The following is a 20,466-nucleotide window of genomic DNA, read 5'->3' as shown; positions in this document are numbered from 1 at the left end:
ACTCCATAAAGCAGCAGTGCTTTTTCCACATTTGGATCCCTATTTAATCCATCGCTGTCAGAACAGAGAGGTTTAAAATAAAGCCAAAGCCAAATATTAAACTGCAACTGTTAAGATGACTTACTTTCATGTTATCAGCATATCTCTCGCTGTGTTTGCTATTTGGAACATTTGCATTGTGTGACCTTAAGGAGTCTTTGTGTACTTCATGAAACAACCATGAACAACCATTTAGTTTTTCTTATTCTTCTATTTTATAAGGAATTATGGGGCGGGGGGGGGGGAGAGAAACCACGCAAATTTCATGCATAATATATATCACAGAAATATTAATGTAATAAAATAAGATTCTACACCCATTTCCAGATCAATCGGTTAGGAATTGTGACATTGCAATGTGTACAATCTTAAATTGTAATTATTCAAAGACCTTACACTGTGAAACATTAAGCATTAACAAGTAAGCAATTAATGAATGTTAAGTGTTAAGGGCCTTCAAATGACACTGGTCCATTCCAAATTCCTTTGTATAGAAACTTACCATGTTTAGCTTTTAATAATACCCAACTCTGGGTTCACCACTTTGTGAACTTCTTTGAAGAAAAAAAGCACTTGGTAAACTTGCCTCAAGTAAAAGGTGCATACCTTTATTCACATCAGTGCATTTTTCCTTCATGAATAGCACAACTGTGACTGGAAAATTGCAAAACAGAGTTATTTTTAACTGTCACCAAGTGCTCATTCCTTGATGATGATTGTGTGCGCATTGTCTATAGATCCCGCAGGGTCCATTTTGTACAACATAAAGTATCCCTGGACTTGGGCCGCGCTGAGCTCACCGCTGGCAGCCATCGATGACTTAGCGAAACGTTCCGCCTCTGATGGAGGCTGGTCGGGGTAGAACCTCCGGAACATCTGGGTGAGCTGCCAGTGGCTGCAGGTGCCCACATACTGCTTCAGATCCACACGGCCGGGTCGGATCAGAGCCGCATCCAGCCTACGTAGACAAGCAGTGAATAAAGTATTGTTAAGGCAAAGAACATGCCATTTTCTCTCGACTACACAAACAGGAAATTTTGCGTAGAAGCAGGCAGGCAGACTGCTATGAGGAAGACCTAAGACCATGGGAGGGTTTTCAAACATGAGAAGGGCACACACCAGTGTTCATGAGGTGCTGCTGGCCTTGGTAAATAAATACAGAAGGTAAAGAAAAAGCACACTCGTAGCCACGAGTGTGTAAAATGTATTTAAAAAGAAACCAACGTTTTGACCTAGCAAGGTCTTCTCCAGGGAATTAACTCATGGAGGTTTTTCCCTGCACGTCTTTCCTTTAGGTCCAAGTGTTGGACCTAAAGTTACAAACCCCGGAGCTGAAGAACGAGCTCTGGGTTGAGCCAGAACGAGATACTGGCGTGAGAACACCAGATATACCCTGTCACGGGCCTTCTGCTAGGTCGCCCCCGAACTGTGGAACGCTCTCCGCGCCCACCTGAGAGCCCCACAGTCGGTCGACACTTTTAAGAGAGGACTAAAAACTTTCCTTTTTACCAAAGCATTTTTATAGCCTTGCCCTTATGTTTTAAATGTTCCTGTTCTATTAGATGTTTTTAATGCTGTGTTGTTTCTTCTGCTTTTATTCATTTGCTGTAGCACTTCGAGATTCTGATGAATACAAAGTGCATTATAAATAAAATCCATTATTATATACTGAACAGAATTACGTTTCTCGATCATTTGGAAAATGTACAGATGTACTACAAACTACATTGTTGCTGTCAGGCTGAAACCTTTTATATTCCAAACCGTTATATTTTATAATCAATAGTACACAAGAGTCTGATTGTGTATAATTTTGTATAGTACTGTTAAATCAATGTCACGGTAGCCTCAAGATATTTATGAAACGTCATAGCATGTAATACATTGCAACACCTGATGACAGACTGGGATATAAATCACCCACAAATCCTCTGTATGACGAGAGAAAAACGATCTGCCTGCCTCGGTGTCTCCTGTAAGCTCACCATTTCTCTCTTTGAGTTGAATGAATCATCATTATTATTAATTCCAACCACTGTGTCTGAGACTTATTTCTTGGTGAAACAACTTTTATCAGCTTCCATTCTCTATAACATCTTCTTTCCCGTCTCTGGGTTTACTCCATTTCCAAGGAAGAGATTAAACTTTAATCTCTTCCTTGGAAATGGAGTAAACCCAGAAAACCCATCAGTTACCCTTCAGGAAATTAAAAAATAATAAACTGTGTTCCAATAGATCCAAAGTAGTAATTATTATTGCAACCGGCGTACATCGCAGATTACTATGAAAACCTGTCAGTAACTCTGTCAGTGACTTCGTCACGGCAACATATATGGCCGTCAGTCCGTCACCCCTCGTGACACATCACGCATGCCACCATATATGGACGTCAGTCCGTCATGCCTCGTGACACGCTCCATATATGGCTGTCTCCATATATAAAGATCACACCACTGACCTCATCAAACCCTGGATAGCCATAGCCAGTCCACTTCAATTCGGCATAGAGCAAACGTCGATCACTCTGCTGATTTCTGATCGTCTGCACCTTTGTTAAATTGACGCACACACGTGCACACACACACTCCTCTCTCTCTCACTCTCTCTCTCTGTTCCTCTAATTAATTAGTCTCATGTCGCGCACCTGCGTCTAGATTCTCCCGGCGGATCCTGCCGGGAGCTGCCTATGCCATAGAAAGCATAGGTGGACCCCAGGCTACTGCCAGACAAATAATGAAGTCTGTGTGTTTGACAAGGCTAGGGTTTGACTGGATTGTTGAATTCCTACAATGACCATAATGCTTTGATGAACTTATGGTTGGGAGACACCCCATGTGGGCTGCCTTACTGATACAACATGTAGTCCAGGAAGGAAGTGAGATCACATTCTCATGACAATGGTAATGCTCATGGTGTCATGACTAAAATATCTACACATGGGTATGTTTGTGAGCTCTTCTTAACGGTTACCTGTCAAGGAAGTTGGTGGTCATGAAGACTATTCTGGCCTCAGATGAAGCCACTCCATCCAGTGCGTTGAGCAGACCACTAAAGGTGAGCCTTCCCATTCCCTGGTAGGCCACAGGGTCTGAGGGAACCACAAAAATTCAATTCTACTTATTCTGGTATAAACGTATTGCAATTTGCAGACAAATAGAAAACAAGTGGATTGGATTGTGAATCATATGATGGGTAAATAGAATATAATATAAATGTTATACACATTCTACTATAATGCTACTTTGACTTTTAAGCCCATTTTTATGGCAAAATGTGTCATTTTGGGGACTAAAGGCAGACTTCACATGCGGTGGTTCTGCTTTATTTTGATAGTGGCAGTACAAGTATAAACTCTGGATGTGAAATGTCATCAGGGCACTTGACCAATACCATTAGTGCCGCACAATTAATCGAAAAAAGATCACAATCTAGATTCAGATACCTACAGTATGCGATCTCATTTCTAAATATAAGTCAAGCACTTTGATGTTGTCTGTTTAAACTAAAGCCACAGTAGCTGGCTCCAGGTGCCACATTTTGAATGTAGTAATTACTACAGACTAAAGACAAATAAATATTGTAATGAAAAAAAATGGAAACGTGAGAATCGTGATCTCAATTCTTGTGGAGGAAAATCGAGATTCACATTTGAGCAAGAATCAAATGAGTAATTACCGTTACTTGATTTAGTAACCAATCTAGTAACTCTAACCAATTGTGCACTCTCTGAGTTACAGACCATAAGAGTCCATTTGGTTCCCAACTATAAATCATTTAGCTTGGGACCTCGTGCAACATCCTGATGTCAAGACCCCACGCTGAGAACCAGTGAGCTAGACATGGCAGACAGACAGTAATGTTTGAGAAATGAACATGGGTCTATATTTTTTTTATAGGTGATGTATTGGTAGAATACTATGAATTTATGATAGATTCAGTCTGCTGCACTCTGTTTCTTCAATTTAATGAATCTTTATCTTTTTATGCTGGTAAACTTTCAATGCCTATAAAACATGTAAATAACCATCTCCGTGCTTTGTGACCTACTCTCTGTAGGCGTAAGGTCTCGGCTTACGAAGGCCGCGTCCACGTCTTCCAGCAGTATGATGCTCTGCTGAGGCGCCACGCTCAACAGGTGGTTGAGGCGGTCGTCTGACAGCGTCCGGTCACTCAGACTCATTAGGCATATGCTGTAGCCTAACTCTCCCGCCAGTGCCGTTCTGAAGTACGCAGACATGGGGACAGAGAAATAGGCAAATTATTACATATATTTTTATATATATATATTTATTTCTATCTCAGGTTTGTGTAAATATGTAGGTTTTTATCTTGCGCCACCCCTTACTCTTTATCCCTAAACTTTATCCTAACATTTTTCACTATTTTAAAACATTTTAAAATAGTTCAAATAGCTGATCTACAAGCCCACAACGTGAATGATGTAGATTGTCTAGTTGAACTATTTTAATTTTAACTGTGCACAAAAACTAATTTCACACACTTTTTTACGTTGTAAATCTGTGATGTTACAATAAAGTTCATTCCGATTCTATTTAGTTTTGACTTCATGTTTTCAATTTCATTTCGAGTTCAAGATCGACACCCTAGTCATACTGACGGCCTAGCCTGCATGATTGGCTGCCACACACGCTGCCTAAGCCAATGGGAGTGTAGTATGTATGTATGATTGCCTGCCTCCTAAGCTATGCCCCCTATGCCACACACACCGCGAAAGGACAGATTTCCTGCTGTACGACCGCGGTGGCAGCCTCGAAGCGACAACAGCTACTAATGTTATGAGCTGGACAGCAGGAAAGCAACAACAAAAGACACATTTCACTTAAGTTGACCCTGACACATCTAGTTGTCTACAGTGTTCTTGTTCCCTAAGCCTTCACAAATTGCATGTAAAGGAAGAGCTGAGAACTCCAAAAATAAATATAACTCACATAAAGCTGCTCTTTCCACAACCTGGAGGTCCATAAAGCAGATATCCTCTTCTGTAGGGGATCCCTGTGTACACAATCACAGCTGTAGTCAATCATAGCCTTGCGTTGCGATACTAATAATACCAATGGGCTGCACTGAGGGGCATACCGGTATGCATATGCATTTAGGGGCGGATGAAGTCTGGCCGCACCAGGCTAAGTCAATCACACACTAACCTAAATAATAGTAGTAATAATAATAATAATAATAATAATAATACATTTATATTGCATTTGTGAGATAGAATATACATTTGAGAACAAGAACAAGAGTTGTAATGTTTTACAGACAATAAATCTACAATTAAATCAAACCACGATCATCGAAAGGTTTGGAAGAATAACAGCCAAATAACATATCTTGCCAGCAGAAGGCGCACATTGGGAGTGGACTTCATTCTTAAATGTCACAATGTGACAGTAACATTTGCAAGCACATGAGGGCTCTATATTGCAGACTTTATGCACTTTCTGTATGTCCGCATTGTTATAGAGTGTAGACTTTCCTTGAGGCCTTAAGCCACAATTCACAGTGTTGTGGTGTTAATACCAGGTTATGATGACAGGGGGAAGTCTGGCAGCATCCAAAATAAATAGCATCACAGGATTCTGAGCTTTCAAGAATAGTATAAAAGTATAAAAGCATAAAGTATAAACATCTAGATCACGGGTGATTCATAGCCAGCACTGTATACATAATACATGCAGCTGTTAGTCCTATGATGGCATGATGACGATTTTCGAATTAAATGACATGTGAAATATGTACCTCACTTTTATTGCTATGGCCAATAGACATGACTGGTAAGGGTAACGTGATGTAAGTGCTGTCCTATCCCGTCCCGGTTTGGTAGTCCGTCTTACTAAGTATAGAAGGTCTAAAACTCTAAATGGTTAAACCCTAAGTGATAAATTCTGTGATTCTGAAAGTGGGTGTCGATGTCAACAAAACACCCACTTTGAGAACGACTGGCAAAGGGGTAGTAGACGGACATCGACACGGGCCCATGTGCCAGTACCTCGATCTGTGTACCACTTGGGGTTCTCGATGAACTCCTTCACGTCATCTACGAGCTTCTCGGTCACGCCCACCTCCAGCACCACGGAGCTGAGTGGCCGGCGGCGCCGGGGAAAGCCGAAGGGCCTCCAATCGCCGCCCATGGCCGTGTACATAACCGTACGGCCCTCCTCCTGTTTCAGGGCCAGCTCCCGCGCTGCAAAAACATGACAAGATCATCAACAGTGTTGGCAGTAGTGCTGCACGATTCTTGCTCAAATGTGAATCTCGATTTTCCTCACAGAGAAAGAAATATGAACGAGGGCGAGGGCAAAACTATGGCTAGGCTTGTCACAATCTGCCCTGTGCAATTTTGTAAAGCCGAAAACGAAAAATGAAATTTGTATTGAATATGTTCTAATGTCCAATGCCAAAACCACAATTAAAACGTTAATCACAAGATTCACAACTATTCATCTGCAACTGGGATGTCATGATTGTCATGACAGTCCTAAGCGTGGCTGGCAGATGACTGGGATCTTAAAGACAGCTGGCATGTAAAAACGGCCATGTGATAGAAATATCTCAGTTCAAATGTAAATGTATGCAAAGCTCAGATCAAAGAAAGCTGCTAGTATTACTGCCTCCGGCTGTACTAGTGTTCGGTGACTAGAAACGTACCTTCTTGCAGGATGTTAACGAATGTCTGTCTGTCCCTTCCCAGAGCAGTGAACTGGATAGACTCAAATGGCATTCCCGTGTTTAGATTCACCATCTGCTTCTCTCTGGTCCTCTCCACTCGGATCCACTTGCTCCCATACCTGTGGATAACATGAAGTGACTGTCATGTTTCCATAGCTGTTTCACATTGGAAGGTAGTCATGTAAAATGCTAAATACACTAAGTTTGTGACAGTAGTGTCAAGGTTATGTGTAGGAGAGGGCTATGCTTTAACTCAGGGGTATTCAATTAGATTAGGCCGGGGGCCACAACTGTAGAATGATTGTGTGTGGGGGGCCGCACTGTGTGCGCGCGAAGCGCGGAAATTTGTGGGTTCTCAAAATGCTTTTTGTGCTCAAACACGAAGATTTATGTATATTTCCGCACAGTAATGAGCAGGGTAATATGTCTATACAGGTATATGCCACCTTAGAATAGATGTAGGCCTAGACCTATTTGACAGTGCATAAACAGCATTGCTTTGACATTAACGACCATCAGCTGGACGGACACACACACACACACACACACACACACACACACACACACACAAACATTACATATAGAGCAGTGATTCCAAAGTGGGGTTCGGGGTCCGGGGACCCCCAGGGTCCTTGAGGCAGTTCCAGGGGGTCCCCAGGGAAATGGTTTGGAATCAAATGGACCCTTATGGGTCTGTAACTCTGAGAGTGTACAAATGGAACCAAATGGACCCTAACAGGGTTTATTATTGTGAGAATGATGGCTTCCATTTTCGCAACTTTTCAGGACTAGAAAGCCTGCAGTTTCTATTAGCTTGGATTCTCCATTGATGTCACTGTTGGGTGGGTTTCTGAACTGCCCACAGCCCTCCTATGTGACACAGACAGAGTAGAAAAAAACGTGTCATTTTATCATGATTATTAGTGAGGACCTATTATATGAAGATAGGTTGAAAAGTGGTCCTTTAATGATTACTGTCATTATGGTAATCTCACATTTAATATCGCACACACCATACCTGTAACTCTTATTAGCCCTATTATTATTCTCAAAAAAGAAAAAGAAAAAAGAAAGTTTTTTTTTTTTTTTTTTTTTTTTTTCAAATTTCTTCCAGGGGCCACAAGGAGGCGCTCCGCGGGCCACATGTGGCCCGCGGGCCGCCAATTGAATATCCCTGCTTTAACTGATAAGACAGCAGCACAGCACATTGTGTGGCATCGTACATTCAAATAGTGATCTTGCGGAAGAGCCAAACCTGTGTGTGATAAAGCCAATGACGAAGTAATTTCCCATTTAGGGTAGTGTAATGTTGATTCTTAAGAAATATTAGCCGATAGGTGCAAATGTAGGCTACACTTAGGCAGTGCATGACAATCACTTAGGAATATGGAAGGTTGTAGGCCTATACTTTATGGGTTTAAGTTTAAATCATGCAACTGCACTAATCCTCAGCACTATTGAAAAGGAACCTTATTATAATATGGACCCTTAACAGATTTGTAACTCTGAGTGTACTACAAATGCAACCATGGGTCAATTTGGTTCAATTTGTACACTCTCAGAGTTGAGAGTGTACAACTTACATGTACACATTTACATGGAGGAGTCCGCGGCCCCTACCAGATGATGTGGTTTCCAGGACTGGGGTGGAAGTTGAACTGGGTGTGAACCCGGCCACTCTCGTGCTGCAGGTAGGATGTCTCGACGCTGAGGTGCTGGGTGTGACGAGCATGCTTAGTGATCCAGCTCAACAGCCAGTGGTAGCTCTTGTCCCTGCTGGTCACCTCCAGGGTGATCATATAATTCCTTCTGAAGAAAATCATCCCCACCTGGGCTGATTTTCGTGCCACAGCCAGCGCTGTGCCGACACCAACGAGTCCAAACCCGGCCCCGAAGTATGGGTTGTCCTTCAGTCCATCCACAATATCCCACAGGCCCATTGTTTGTATGGAATGGGATCCGATTCAGAAGGCTATCCTATGTACAGAAGATGCCCCATTAATATAACAAGAAGCTATGTACATATATAGTTACCCTGCAGATAGTTCTTTTTTAAAGTGTCCTACATCATATCCATATCCTAACCCACACGGTCTTTCAAGACACCTACAAATGCAACCAGAGGCTATGTAGAATGATGCCCTACATGCAACCAGAAGCTATAGTATGTAATGTCCTACAAATGGACCCAGAGGCTATGTGGATGACACATACAGCAAGAGCTCGAAAACAGGAGGCACTCTCATACGATACGAAGGCGTGTGGGTGATGAAGATTTAAATAATGAATGCTCAGTCCTTTAGGAAGAGGCTTGCCTGCTAAATCTGCAATCTAAACACAGCCCATGAAAACATGATGTTCTTATCTATAGTCAGTCTTCTTCACGCCATGTTTCCCCAAACACAATGGAAACATTTCCCGTTTTATGCCTCCCAAATATCTCACGCTATTAAAGCCATTTTGCCACACAGATTGACTGTTGTTTTTCTAGTAAACATGCATGAATTTCATCCAGCGACCTCTGCTCAAAAATATATCATGCCTTGCCTCTATTATACTTCCGGTGTTCGGGTAAAATACTCCCGGCCGTTCTTTATGCTACTACTGTGTTATGTTCCTAGTTCCTTCCTCCTGGGATAATTCTAAACATTATTTATTATCTCGCTGGGTCGTTGGTTTTACGAATATTATAAGAAGCCGATATGGGCGTTATATCAGCATAAACAGTGTGGCTTGCCTTTAGCTGCTCATCGCAGAGACGGTAAGAGACCCCTAAAGCTAAATTAACTTAAAAGAGAAACGTTTTTGCATTTCCACTGAAACAACGAGAAGCTATCAAGCTAATGGCGACGCAGTAGAACTAAAGTGAATCGTTAATAATACAACTAAACAAAACGTTGCCGATATAAATCTGATTCTGAATATAGTTCACAATGTAAAGTGGTAGTTTAACCAGCTATTAAGTAATGCAATAAGAGGTGGGTGTGCCAGCTGTGCAATAAGTGACTTCTCTTGATATCTTGATGTGCTGTTTACCTGGTAGAAAGAACCTAGGAAGCTCGTGTAGTAGGTCGAGATTTTGTTTGTAATGCGCGATGGCCCTAAGTTACAACACAGTGTTACTTAACGATATCTATACCTACTGTGTATTACTATAACACAGTAATAAACACATAGCCTGGCCGTACTGTATGTGGGTTGATTACTAGCCTAAGATTTAGACTTAGGCTAGTTCATTACCTACATCCAACTATTTAGAATCTATATTCTAGAACAGGCTGTGGCCCCTCCTAAATAATCCTATTTGAACTGGGGACACCCCCACCGGCACCCTGACAAGCATGGGATTGTAGTTGAGGCATTACGTTTAGTTTATCACAGAGATAAATATTGTGAAAATAGATCTACTGTACAACCTCACAACACCTCGTGCTAAGAGACTTAATTGTGAGCTTGTAGATAGATCCAGATCTGCTATTTTCAAAAATGTTGTCTCTTTCTTATATTATTTGAATTTGACCAATGTTTGACCAGTTCTTATAGTTTAGTTTGTCCAGTTAAGCCAGTTAAGTATAGTACTATAGCCTTAAGCAGTTTCTCCTGCTAATTTACAAATGGCTATAAGGTTTCTGAGATGGAAGAACCCAGATTTTGTTACCATGTTGTGAAATTTAAAAGCACATCTGAAATCAGATGTCTTTTTGCCTGGAAAGACTATTAAGACACAAGATGTTATTTTAAACATACACACATGTCACACACACACACACACACACACACACACACACACACACACACACACACGCACGCGCACGCACACTCACACACACACACACACACACACACACACACACACACACACACACACACACACACACACACACACACACACAACCATATTCATACATCTACAACTATATGCTATGCCATACTATGCCTTTAATCAAGATATTTTACGTCTTTTAATGCAACCATTTTCATGATTGTCATTTTATTCTCAGGTAAAGAGATGCCTTCCACACCAGCATGCCTTGATGGAAGCAGCCATCCTGTAAACTCTGGGAGACCCAAAAGAAAACGTAAACCTAACCCACTTTACGCAACATCATTATTACAAGACGAGTGCTTGGGGGAGGCCGAGAGCCATGGTCACAGTACGAAAAGGAGGCGAAAGAAGGAGGTGGAAAAAGATGAACTCTCTGCAGTTACCAATGAAGCCGACGTGCCACCCTCCAAGGGTAGGTACAGTGATGTAGCAGTCAACAGTGAGACATAAGAGTGTTATAAATGGTTGTCTCAAGGGCTGCAAGTATCGACTATCTTCTTAGCAATTATTATATCGATTCATTGAATAGTCAACAAGAGCAACGCGATGCGTTGTGAGCTTGTAGATCCGTTATCTTCATTAAGTTTGAAAATGCTTGAAGATTTTCGCTTAAATTGACATGAGGCACACGTACACCTCTGAACAGTGTGACCAGTTAATCAGTTAATTCTTGTCTTTATGATAAATCTTTTTTCAAAGTATTGTGGTCATGTTACGTGTGTTTTTGTGACCCACAAGTCCCACAAACTGTCCGTGCCCTCTTGACCAGTCAGTGTGAAAGGTTATAATATGTTCATATTCATAATATGTCCTTCTAAACGACAGACAATCAAACAGAAGTGGGCAAAAACTGTAGCTCCTAATAAAAGTGAGAACACAGTCCACATATTTCATCCAATGTAATTTAGACATTGTAATAACAGTTTTCACTGACCTATATTCATAATCAGTTGGGTCTGTTCTTCTTATTTGTCTATATAGATTTCCTTGCAGAGGGGTCCGAGCACGTCTATCGCACCCACACCTGCCCCAAGTGTCGCCGCTGCTTCAAGATGCGGTCCCACCTGCAGGAGCACCTCCACCTGCATTATCCGGACCCCAGCCTCCAGTGCTCCACCTGCCAGCGATACTTCACCAGCAAGAGCAAGCTGCGCATACACATGCTCCGTGAGGCGGGCGAAAAGATCCACCGCTGTCATTTATGCGAGTATTCGGCCGTGGAACTGAACTCGGTCCGCCGCCATCTCGCCAGCGTACACGCCGACGAGGCGGGGGGCGACGTGGTGGGTTCTCCCGTCTACCCGTGTCCGACATGTGGTCAGAGCTTTCGCCAAAGCGGATCCCTCAAGGCCCACATGAAGTCACACAATCTCTTACAGGATCAGAAGCCTATGGCCTGTTTCCAGGAAGGCTGCGCCTTCCAGAGTTCTTCGCGAAAGGTGCTATTGACACACGCCACCAAAATCCACAGGATCAAAGCGGTAGGATGCCGCCATCACGCCTGCAACGCCGTCTTCCGAGACGAGAAGGACATGGAGGATCATCGTCGGACGCACCTGGCCTACCACTGCCCGCGCTGTGATTTCTCGTGCTCCAACAAGACGGCCTTCCTCCAGCACCAACGGCGAGGCCACCCGGGGAGCGAGGAGCTTCGCTGTGACTTTTGCCCCTTCGCAACGTTTAATCCTGTGGCGTTTGAGCAGCACGTTGGACATCTGCACGCGAACGAGAAAACCCACCACTGTCCACAGTGCAACTATGTGACTGCACACAAGCGTGGTTTGAGACGGCACATGATAATGCACAGTGGTAAGCATGGTACAGCAAAGTTATTTGGGGAGTTCAAGGCAGGCAATTTTACTTTATTTAGATAGTGTAGAGCAGGGGGCTGCATTTGGCCCGCCAGTTGAATACCCTTGACCCTTGGTGTAGAGAAACAGGATATCAAGAGCAGAGAGAGGGTTATGATTATGATTATTCATAGTAGGTCCCCATCCAAAATAAATTAATAAAACAGAGAATGTTGTGATCACATGGCACTATATGACTAGTTAGTCAGCTATCGCTGCAAATGTTTTTTCAAACTGTATTCTTGAGACCAACGAATCTATAACTTTTTTTTTATCCTTAAAAAGGTGAGAAACCCCACAAGTGTAGCCAGTGTGACTTCAGATGCAGAGATGAGTCGTACCTCTCCAAGCACATGCTCACCCACTCGGACGACAAGAACTTCATGTGCTCCGAGTGTGGCTACGTCACCAAATGGAAACACTACTTGAACGTGCACATGCGGAAACATGCTGGGGATCTCAGGCAGGTGAAATTAAGTATTACACAACCCTTCATATACAGTCGTGTGTTTGTAGGACTGCAGTTAACAATTATTTGCATAATTGAGGAATCTGCTGATGTAAATGAAAAAAGCAGTAAAATAGAGTAACCATAAGTACAACATTATGGACGGTTAATGCTCAATTATTGATCATAACCTGCTATGTCTGTCCACCACAGACAGACAAAAAATGCAGGTGAACAGCAACGATATTTTAGTTGATGCAATGGACAGGTTAATTATTCGTTTTCAGTAATGTCCTTGTGAGGACTACGGAAGCTTATACACATTTTAATCCAAACAATTCATTTATGGCAAATCTGTATGCTCTAGCATTGTTTCTGATATTACACCTCTGTCCGTTCTGTCCTCAAGGTATCAGTGTGACCAGTGCGCCTATCGTTGTCACCGAATGGACCAGCTGAACAGCCACAAACTGCGACATCAGAAAAAAACGCTCATGTGTGAAATCTGCGCCTATGCCTGCAAGCGCAAATATGAGCTTCGCAATCACATGTTGGCCAAGCATTCCGGGCAGCGACAGCAGCCAGTGACCCACCAGTGCAAGTACTGTTCCTATTCCACATGCTACCGCCAAGCGCTGCAGAACCACGAGAACTGTAAACACACTAAGCTACGGGAGTTCCGCTGTGCCCTCTGCAACTACTCCTCGTTCAGTAGCATCAGCCTCTTTCTGCACAAAAGGAAGGCTCACGGGTACGTGCCCGGGGACACGGCGTGGCAGGAAACCTACGCTGCAAAGGAGAAAGAAAGAAATTCCATTGAATTCACACAAGATTTCTACCGAAAGCCCCCGGGATCTGAGCAGTGTGAACAAAGCATTGAAGCGGCTCCAGTTACTGAAAACCTAGTGAAGCATCTTGTTTGCTCAGCAGACCAACACACCAACCAAGACACTGGTGTCTCTAGTTCAGAAGGCTTGGCTATGGTAGATGTCTATGGTGCATTTATTCCTCAGGAGGCAGTGCATGGCGTTTCGGTTGCTGCACCGTCTGTGAACAGTCCCGAAGAGTACTGTACTTTGGTTTTGACCACTTTATCGAACACTGAATATGAAACCGCTGATGTGCACTGTGAGGTAGAAAACAGAGCAGACCATGTTCACAGCACAAACACTCTCAATGATGTGCGGCCGGACACACCACAACAGAGGAAAGGCCTTACTATGGCCATAACTACTGTACAGGAAGATGGTGTTGCTTTTGATGGTGCCGATGGTAACCAAAGTGATTCCTATGAAAATGATATTTGTCTTAATGGTATAAATGGACCAGAGAACGACACTCAGACATCTGCAGTGGACGAGACTCAAAACAGATGTTTAGAGTCTGAGGGTCAGTTGAAAGCTATGAGGAAGAAAGACAGAGATCAAGTAGATGCCATGGTCTTGGACGGACGGGTGCAAATGCTTGTGGTGCAGAACGAAGATGTGTATCACTGTGATAAGTGCTCGTATGTCACTCGTAAGGAGACTGCTCTGAAGAATCACTGCCAATCAACGTGCCGTAGGAGGTTAGTGCCGCACAAATGCGGAGCCTGTGGGGCTCAGTTCAAACAGAGGAGAGGCCTTGATACCCACATCGTAAAGAAGTGCCCAGCTCGTCCAAGAAAGGCCAGGGCATTTTTAGGAGAATCATCTGTGTGCCAGGCTGTAGAAAAGGAATGTCTTTTGAGTCTGGAAGGATCCAAACAATCTGATGAAAGAACGCCCGCAGGATCAACTGAGCCACCACGTGTAGACAACCCAGTCGGTGGAGTTTCAGAAGATCAGCAATCAACTCAACAGGGAGAGGAAGCTTGTACATCTCAGTTAACAAACGGAAGTGCTGTTGAGAAAGCAACTGTCTCTGGTCAACCGACAAGTTCACAACAGACAACTGCCCCGATGAAGCGCTTGAAAGTCACGTTTAGGAAACAACAAAAGGTTTCTGAAAAACATAAAAGTTATATGTTGAAGAATAGGACCGTTTATTCAAAGAATTATGGGAAATTCATATGCAAGCGCTGCAGTTTTTCATCAGTAAATCTTGCAACTGTTAAACGCCATTGCTCATCCTGCAGAAAACTATCTGGGAGAAAACGTAATCAGCAGAATAATGGGCCTCTCCTTGTAGGTAAGGACTCAGTGGTGGACAAGGGAAGTGCAATGAAAGTTCCCACGAGGAGTAAAGTATTTTCTTGCTCCCACTGCCCATTCAGGTGTAATCAGAAAAGGGCATTGGACAGCCATGAGAAGCGAGGGTGCCTGAAACCAGATGAGATCCAGTGCCAGTTGTGTGCATTTGTGGCTAAGTCTAAACAAGCACTGACCAATCATGTTTCGTTAGTTCACAGGAAGAACAATTTGGGTGTTATCAAACCTAACCGCTTGCACTGCGAGCACTGCAACTTTACATGTAAACAAGAACGGTGCATGACACAGCATGTTGCTCTGAGTCACAATGGTGTGAAGCCCCACAGCTGCCGCTACTGCCCTTTCAGCACTACGCGGCGATATCGCTTGGAAGAGCACGAGTCTCTCCACACTGGCATCGGCCGCCACAGCTGCGATAAGTGCAACAAGAGCTTCGGAACAGTGACCAAGCTACATCAACACAAGACACGGGTCCACGACAGGCAGCCTTCCCACTTCTGCTCCATCTGTGACTTCAGCGGCTACACACTGGACGACGTGCGGCGCCACAATCTCAGGTGCCACACGGGGGAGTTGCCACACGCCTGTACCGACTGCGAGGCTCGCTTCAGCTCAGACGCCGCGTTGAGGAACCACTGCAAACGTGCACACCAGCAGCTCCGGGGGCGCTTCTCCTGCCTGCAGTGTGGCTACACGTGTAGCAACGAGGCGACGCTGAAGGCCCACGGGCAAAGCGAGCACCAGCCTCTTATGTGCACCACCTGCGAGACGACCTTTGACACGAAGGAAAGCCTCGAGGTGCACCGGAGAACCCACCTGGCACACCGGTGCCGGTCGTGTCCGTTCGCCACTAAAACGAAGCAGATGTTGGTGCAGCACCTTCTGGACGAACACGAGGAGGAGGGCCCGGCGGCAGGGGACAAGCCACTGAAGTGCAGCAACTGTGAGTTTGCCTGTCGCCACCAGCTGGTCCTTGAGCAGCACCTCCGCTCGCACGGTGGAAAGCGCCTGTACAAGTGCACAGACTGTGAGTATTCGACGCGGAACAAGCAGAAGATCACGTGGCACGTTCGCACGCACACTGGAGAGAAGCCGTACAGCTGCCAGCAGTGCAGTTACATCTGCAGCGATCCGTCCAGGTTGAAGGTGAGCTATACCAGTGGTTCCCAAACTTTTCCGGTCGAGACCCAAAAAAGAGAGGTATTTTCACTACTTCTTAAACATTACGTTTTCTAATTTATGGGATTTCGTAGACTTTTATTGTACAGTATTTCTTATTTGTTTTGAATTCATGAAAATGTATGCTTTTTTGAGGAATGTTTTCTGAAAATGTTTTGAAATTATATTAATTAAAAACAAAATGTGGGGACCAAAAAATAAAGGGACCCATACAAATGTGTCCGCGACCCACAAATGGGTCCCGACCCACTGTTAACAGTAGGGCTGTCCCCGACTAAGGATTTGTATAGTCGACTGATAGATGAATAAATTTGCTGTTAGTCGACTAATAGTCGACTGAGCACCCCCACCCCCAAAAAAAAAAAAAAAAAAAAAAAAAGGTTTTTTTTTTTTTTCTTTTTTTTTTGCCCCAAAATATTGTATATAAAAATACAATATTTACAAAAATATTGTATTATTCCACTAGGTCTGTGGGGGACATAAACACATTTGAACATTCTGACTGTTCAAATCTCCAATGTGCATGTGGAGTGTGTCTGCCTGTGTGGCAATGTGCCACTGCCTGTGACTTGAATCGCACAGTGCGCTGGCCTGATATTATTCACAGCTCAACTAATTATCATCATAATTAACCATCACAACATCAATAACAAATACTTTTTTTTATTTATTTTTTTAACATCGACTGAGAGGCTTGTCATTAGCCAGATTGAGCACAGCAGGTGAGATTGAGATTCTGGAGTCTATCAGGCCAGCGCACTGTGCGATTCAAGTCACAGGCAGTCAGTGGCACATTGCCACACAGGCAGACACACTCCACATGCACATTGGAGATTTGAACAGTCAGAATGTTCAAATGTGTTTATGTCCCCCACAGACCTAGTGGAATAATACAATATTTTTGTATATTTTTGTAAATATTGTATTTTTATATACAATATTTTGGGGCAAAAAAAAAAAAAACCTTTTTTTTTTTTTTTTTTTTTTTGATGAACATCGACTAAGAGGTGGTCAGTCGACTGAGACCCGTTCCGATCGATTAGTCGACTATTCGACTAATCGAGGTCAGCCCTAGTTAACAGTGAGCTACAGTACCTTTATGCGGGACGTCTTACATAAAACTAGCCTGTGACCATTTAACTTCTAAAACAGAGATTTCATGCTCTTTCGTAACAGCGATGTCTGTAAAACACTGGATGAATTTTATGTAGCCGAAGGCTTGCTCGGCAGCCACATCTAGCTATAATAGTAAGACACTGATAGAGAAAGATCCCTATTGATAGCACATAGGACGGGCCTCTCCAGGCAAATACAGTCAGTAATCTGCATTCAAAATAACAGCGGTCTCATCCATTATCAAGTTGATTATGAGATTTAGAATAGCACCGTCTATGTGTAATGTTGTTCTATTCTTCACAGAATGAACATACAGTTTTATGAATGTTTAAACATTTTCTTCCATAACGGCATATCATATGTGGCCCCTGCCCTTACAGTTTCACATGAGAGTTCACCAAGAGGAGAAGAGGTACCTTTGTCCAGAGTGTGGCTACAAGTGCAAGTGGACTAACCAGCTAAAGTACCACATGACCAAGCATACAGGTATCAACATACTAGTATTAATATTTTAAGTCCACAAAGCCACCCTTGAGCACTTAAAGATGGAGTGCAGTGATTTTTGTACTTTTTCTGTTTTGCACGTGTCTATGGAGTTAACAGTACTCTAATAGGTCCCCAGGTATGGTTAGAATATTGAAATATATGTCTTCCCTGTGTATTTTCTTCTTCCTGAAAGCTGAAAGCCTTTGAGTCAAAAGGCCTCATTGAAATACACAAATACAGCTGTGGGTGCGACTTCAGTTCAGGTGGAGCACCACTCACCTGAAAACCAGGCATACTTAATGAACTGCTGTATGTGGCCACATAAAAACATAATTTTGAAACACTGAAAGAAAATATTTCTCCAAGTCCTAGTATAATCATAGTATTATAGTTATCATGTTTTAGGGTGGAAGAAAATCACGGCGTTCCATCTTTAAAGGAATAGTTCGCCCAAAACTGAAAATTCAGTCACTACTAGCCTGTCTACATTCATGCCAGTTGAAATACTATAGGTTGCCAGAACGACTTTGTCGCAGTTTCTCCAAAACAAATTAAATCAATGGTGACCAGTTTTGAGCAGCTTATGCAGCATAATACAAGATATGATTTCTGAAGCCATAATCTATAGTATATATAATACTGCATAGTGTATATGATTAATTGCTTGCTATGTCCTGCTAATGTACATGACCAAAAAGAATAATAATAATTTTACCTCATGCCCCAGTCATGATATAATAGCACCTGTTTAACCACATTAACACCTGTTAAAAATGTGTCCCTGGTCTGTTTTGGACACATTTTCAAAATGTTCAGATTTTTATTTTATTTTCTGATTTCTGTGCGTTGTTTGCGATCAGCTATTTTCGCAGTTTGTATTGTAGGGCATAAGTGGTTGACCATTGCCAGAAGGGAAAACAGGTGCTATTGCATCATAATTAGGGTGTGTCCAGTGCAACATTTAGTTTAGCACACTGTGACTTCCGGTGAAATTACTCTTCAGCATCCACCTGAAATACAAAAAAACAAACAAAAGAACAAATCATGTTGGTGTTACCCTCATTCTACAGGGGAGAAGCCGTACGCCTGTGAGGAGTGCGACTACCGCACCAACCGAGCGGACGCCCTCCGCGTGCACCGGACCACGCAGCACTGCGACGTGCGCTCCTACGTGTGCGAGAAATGTGGCAAGGCCTTCAAGACCAGCTTCATCCTGAAGACCCACCAGCGGCAGCACAGCGAGGAGCGGCGGTACGCGTGCGGCCTTTGCAGCAAGGCCTTCCGGTGGCCCGCGGGCCTGAGGCACCACTACCTCTCACACACCAAACAGAAGCCCTTCCGCTGTCGCCACTGCTCCTACACGGCCAAGCAGAAGTTCCAGGTACGCACCGTGTACAATGTTGCACCTTGAATAACGTCCTGCACATTGAAAAAATGCCCTGCACCTTATATACCGGTGTATATATATATCTCTCATGTACTATATGTTTTGTTTTGTTTTCTTATGGTTGTACGGCTATACAGCCTGTCAATAGGATAAGAGAGACCGTACGGTTGTGCCGTTTGTAAAACAAATATCTGGAAACCCCTTATTTGTATTGTAAATTGCCATTTGTAACTTGAGTGTCCTGTGTGTGTGTGTGTGTGTGTGTGTGTGTGTGTGTGTGGAACGAGCTTCACATTTTTCTTTCTTGCCTTGATCACCTACCCCTCTTCTTCTCTGGCTTTGTTTTCTTGGAAAAAATAACACAATGGAAACTATGCACAAAAACAAATTACACCCACCTTTTTGCTTATAAAACTGTGACGTGACAGTAAAGATGATTCTGATTCAGGTGGTCAAGCATCTGCAGAGGCGTCACCCGGAGGAGTCGGCGGAGCTGGGGGTGCTCAAGGACTCCCAGGCGGCCAAGTTGACCTTGAAGGAGGCATTGCGAGGAGCACAGGATGATGAGAGGGGAGCGGAGGAGGAGGAGGAGGAGGAGGACTGGGACAGAGAGCACAGAAAGGCACCGGCCAGGGAAGTACTGGGGGAGGAGGAGGAAACCCAAAGAGGGGGAGAACAGGACAGTGAGGCCCCAACAGAGGGGAAATGAACAGTGCTGTTAGCTTCAATAGCTTGTACATTTTCATCAACGCCATGCACATAGACAGACACACGCACGCACGTACGTATGCGCACAAACACACACATTAAAACCCGGGAGCTGACCAAGAATCAAGACAAATATCAAATGTTTTGTTTGGTCACCTTGGTGGTACCAATTTCAATTTGTGAAAATATCAGAATTGTGAGGAATAGCTAATGCATGTGTATCAGTGTATCAGTGGTGGAAAAAGTACTCACATCATGCTTTACTTAAGTAAAAGTATCAATACTGCAATGTAGATCTACTCTGTTACAAGGAATTCAAAATGTACTTTAATAAAAGTACAAAAGTATTGGCATCAAAATGTACTTAAAAGTACCAAAAGTAGAAAGTACTCACTATGCAGAATGTCCCATTTTAAGTTTTCAAGTAAAAATATTTTGAAAATAGCAGATCTACAAGCTCATAATGTGTCTATTTTCAAATGGCTGAAATGTATACAGAGCTGAAGTGTTTAATGTATGTTTTGTAATAAAATAAAGTTTTCAAATAAATG

The 20,466-nt window shown here is 43.2% G+C and overlaps 2 protein-coding genes across 3 annotated transcripts; one reads left to right on the top strand and one right to left on the bottom strand.

Annotated features, from left to right (window-relative positions):
- Positions 1-537: 537 nt before the first annotated feature.
- Positions 538-9,283, bottom strand: bcs1l (BC1 (ubiquinol-cytochrome c reductase) synthesis-like). 2 transcript variants are annotated; one of them, XM_080786268.1, is made up of 8 exons: positions 9,096-9,283; positions 8,347-8,707; positions 6,706-6,845; positions 6,047-6,241; positions 4,989-5,052; positions 4,087-4,259; positions 3,010-3,127; positions 538-997 (listed from the first exon to the last, which is right to left on the bottom strand). In XM_080786268.1, the coding sequence occupies exons 2-8, from the start codon at positions 8,664-8,666 to the stop codon at positions 739-741; spliced, it is 1,269 nt and encodes a 422-aa protein (XP_080642394.1). In that variant the 5' UTR covers positions 8,667-8,707; positions 9,096-9,283; the 3' UTR covers positions 538-738. The 2 variants fall into 2 exon arrangements, with proteins under 2 accessions (XP_080642394.1, XP_080642393.1); XM_080786267.1 differs by having other exon boundaries at positions 539-997; positions 8,347-9,283.
- Positions 9,284-9,406: 123 nt separating this feature from the next.
- On the top strand, positions 9,407-20,441 carry znf142 (zinc finger protein 142). The gene is made up of 8 exons (XM_080786269.1): positions 9,407-9,487; positions 10,728-10,964; positions 11,534-12,361; positions 12,688-12,869; positions 13,267-16,185; positions 17,715-17,820; positions 18,891-19,201; positions 19,656-20,441. The coding sequence occupies exons 2-8, from the start codon at positions 10,736-10,738 to the stop codon at positions 19,914-19,916; spliced, it is 4,836 nt and encodes a 1,611-aa protein (XP_080642395.1). The 5' UTR covers positions 9,407-9,487; positions 10,728-10,735; the 3' UTR covers positions 19,917-20,441.
- Positions 20,442-20,466: the final 25 nt, after the last annotated feature.

The sequence above is a fragment of the Protomyctophum bolini genome (genome assembly GCF_963924005.1).
Source record: "Protomyctophum bolini genome assembly, chromosome: 16".
NCBI classification, from domain to species: domain Eukaryota; kingdom Metazoa; phylum Chordata; class Actinopteri; order Myctophiformes; family Myctophidae; genus Protomyctophum; species Protomyctophum bolini.
Note: the sequence above shows the minus strand (reverse complement) of the source record. Positions and strands in the feature narration are given on the sequence as shown.

Bases quoted from the DNA above. Each gene is read 5' to 3' on its own strand.
- znf142 (XM_080786269.1), top strand. From the start codon at position 10,736: ATGCCTTCCACACCAGCATGCCTTGATGGAAGCAGCCATCCTGTAAAC. The intron at 12,870-13,266 runs GTGAAATTAAGT...TCAAGGTATCAG, and splicing joins ATGCTGGGGATCTCAGGCAG to TGTGACCAGTGCGCCTATCG. The intron at 19,202-19,655 runs GTACGCACCGTG...ATTCTGATTCAG, and splicing joins CGGCCAAGCAGAAGTTCCAG to GTGGTCAAGCATCTGCAGAG.
- bcs1l (XM_080786268.1), bottom strand. From the start codon at position 8,666: ATGGGCCTGTGGGATATTGTGGATGGACTGAAGGACAACCCATACTTC. The intron at 6,846-8,346 runs GTAGGGGCCGCG...TGTTATCCACAG, and splicing joins CCTGGAAACCACATCATCTG to GTATGGGAGCAAGTGGATCC. The intron at 5,053-6,046 runs GTACTGGCACAT...TTGTGTACACAG, and splicing joins CAAGTGGTACACAGATCGAG to GGATCCCCTACAGAAGAGGA.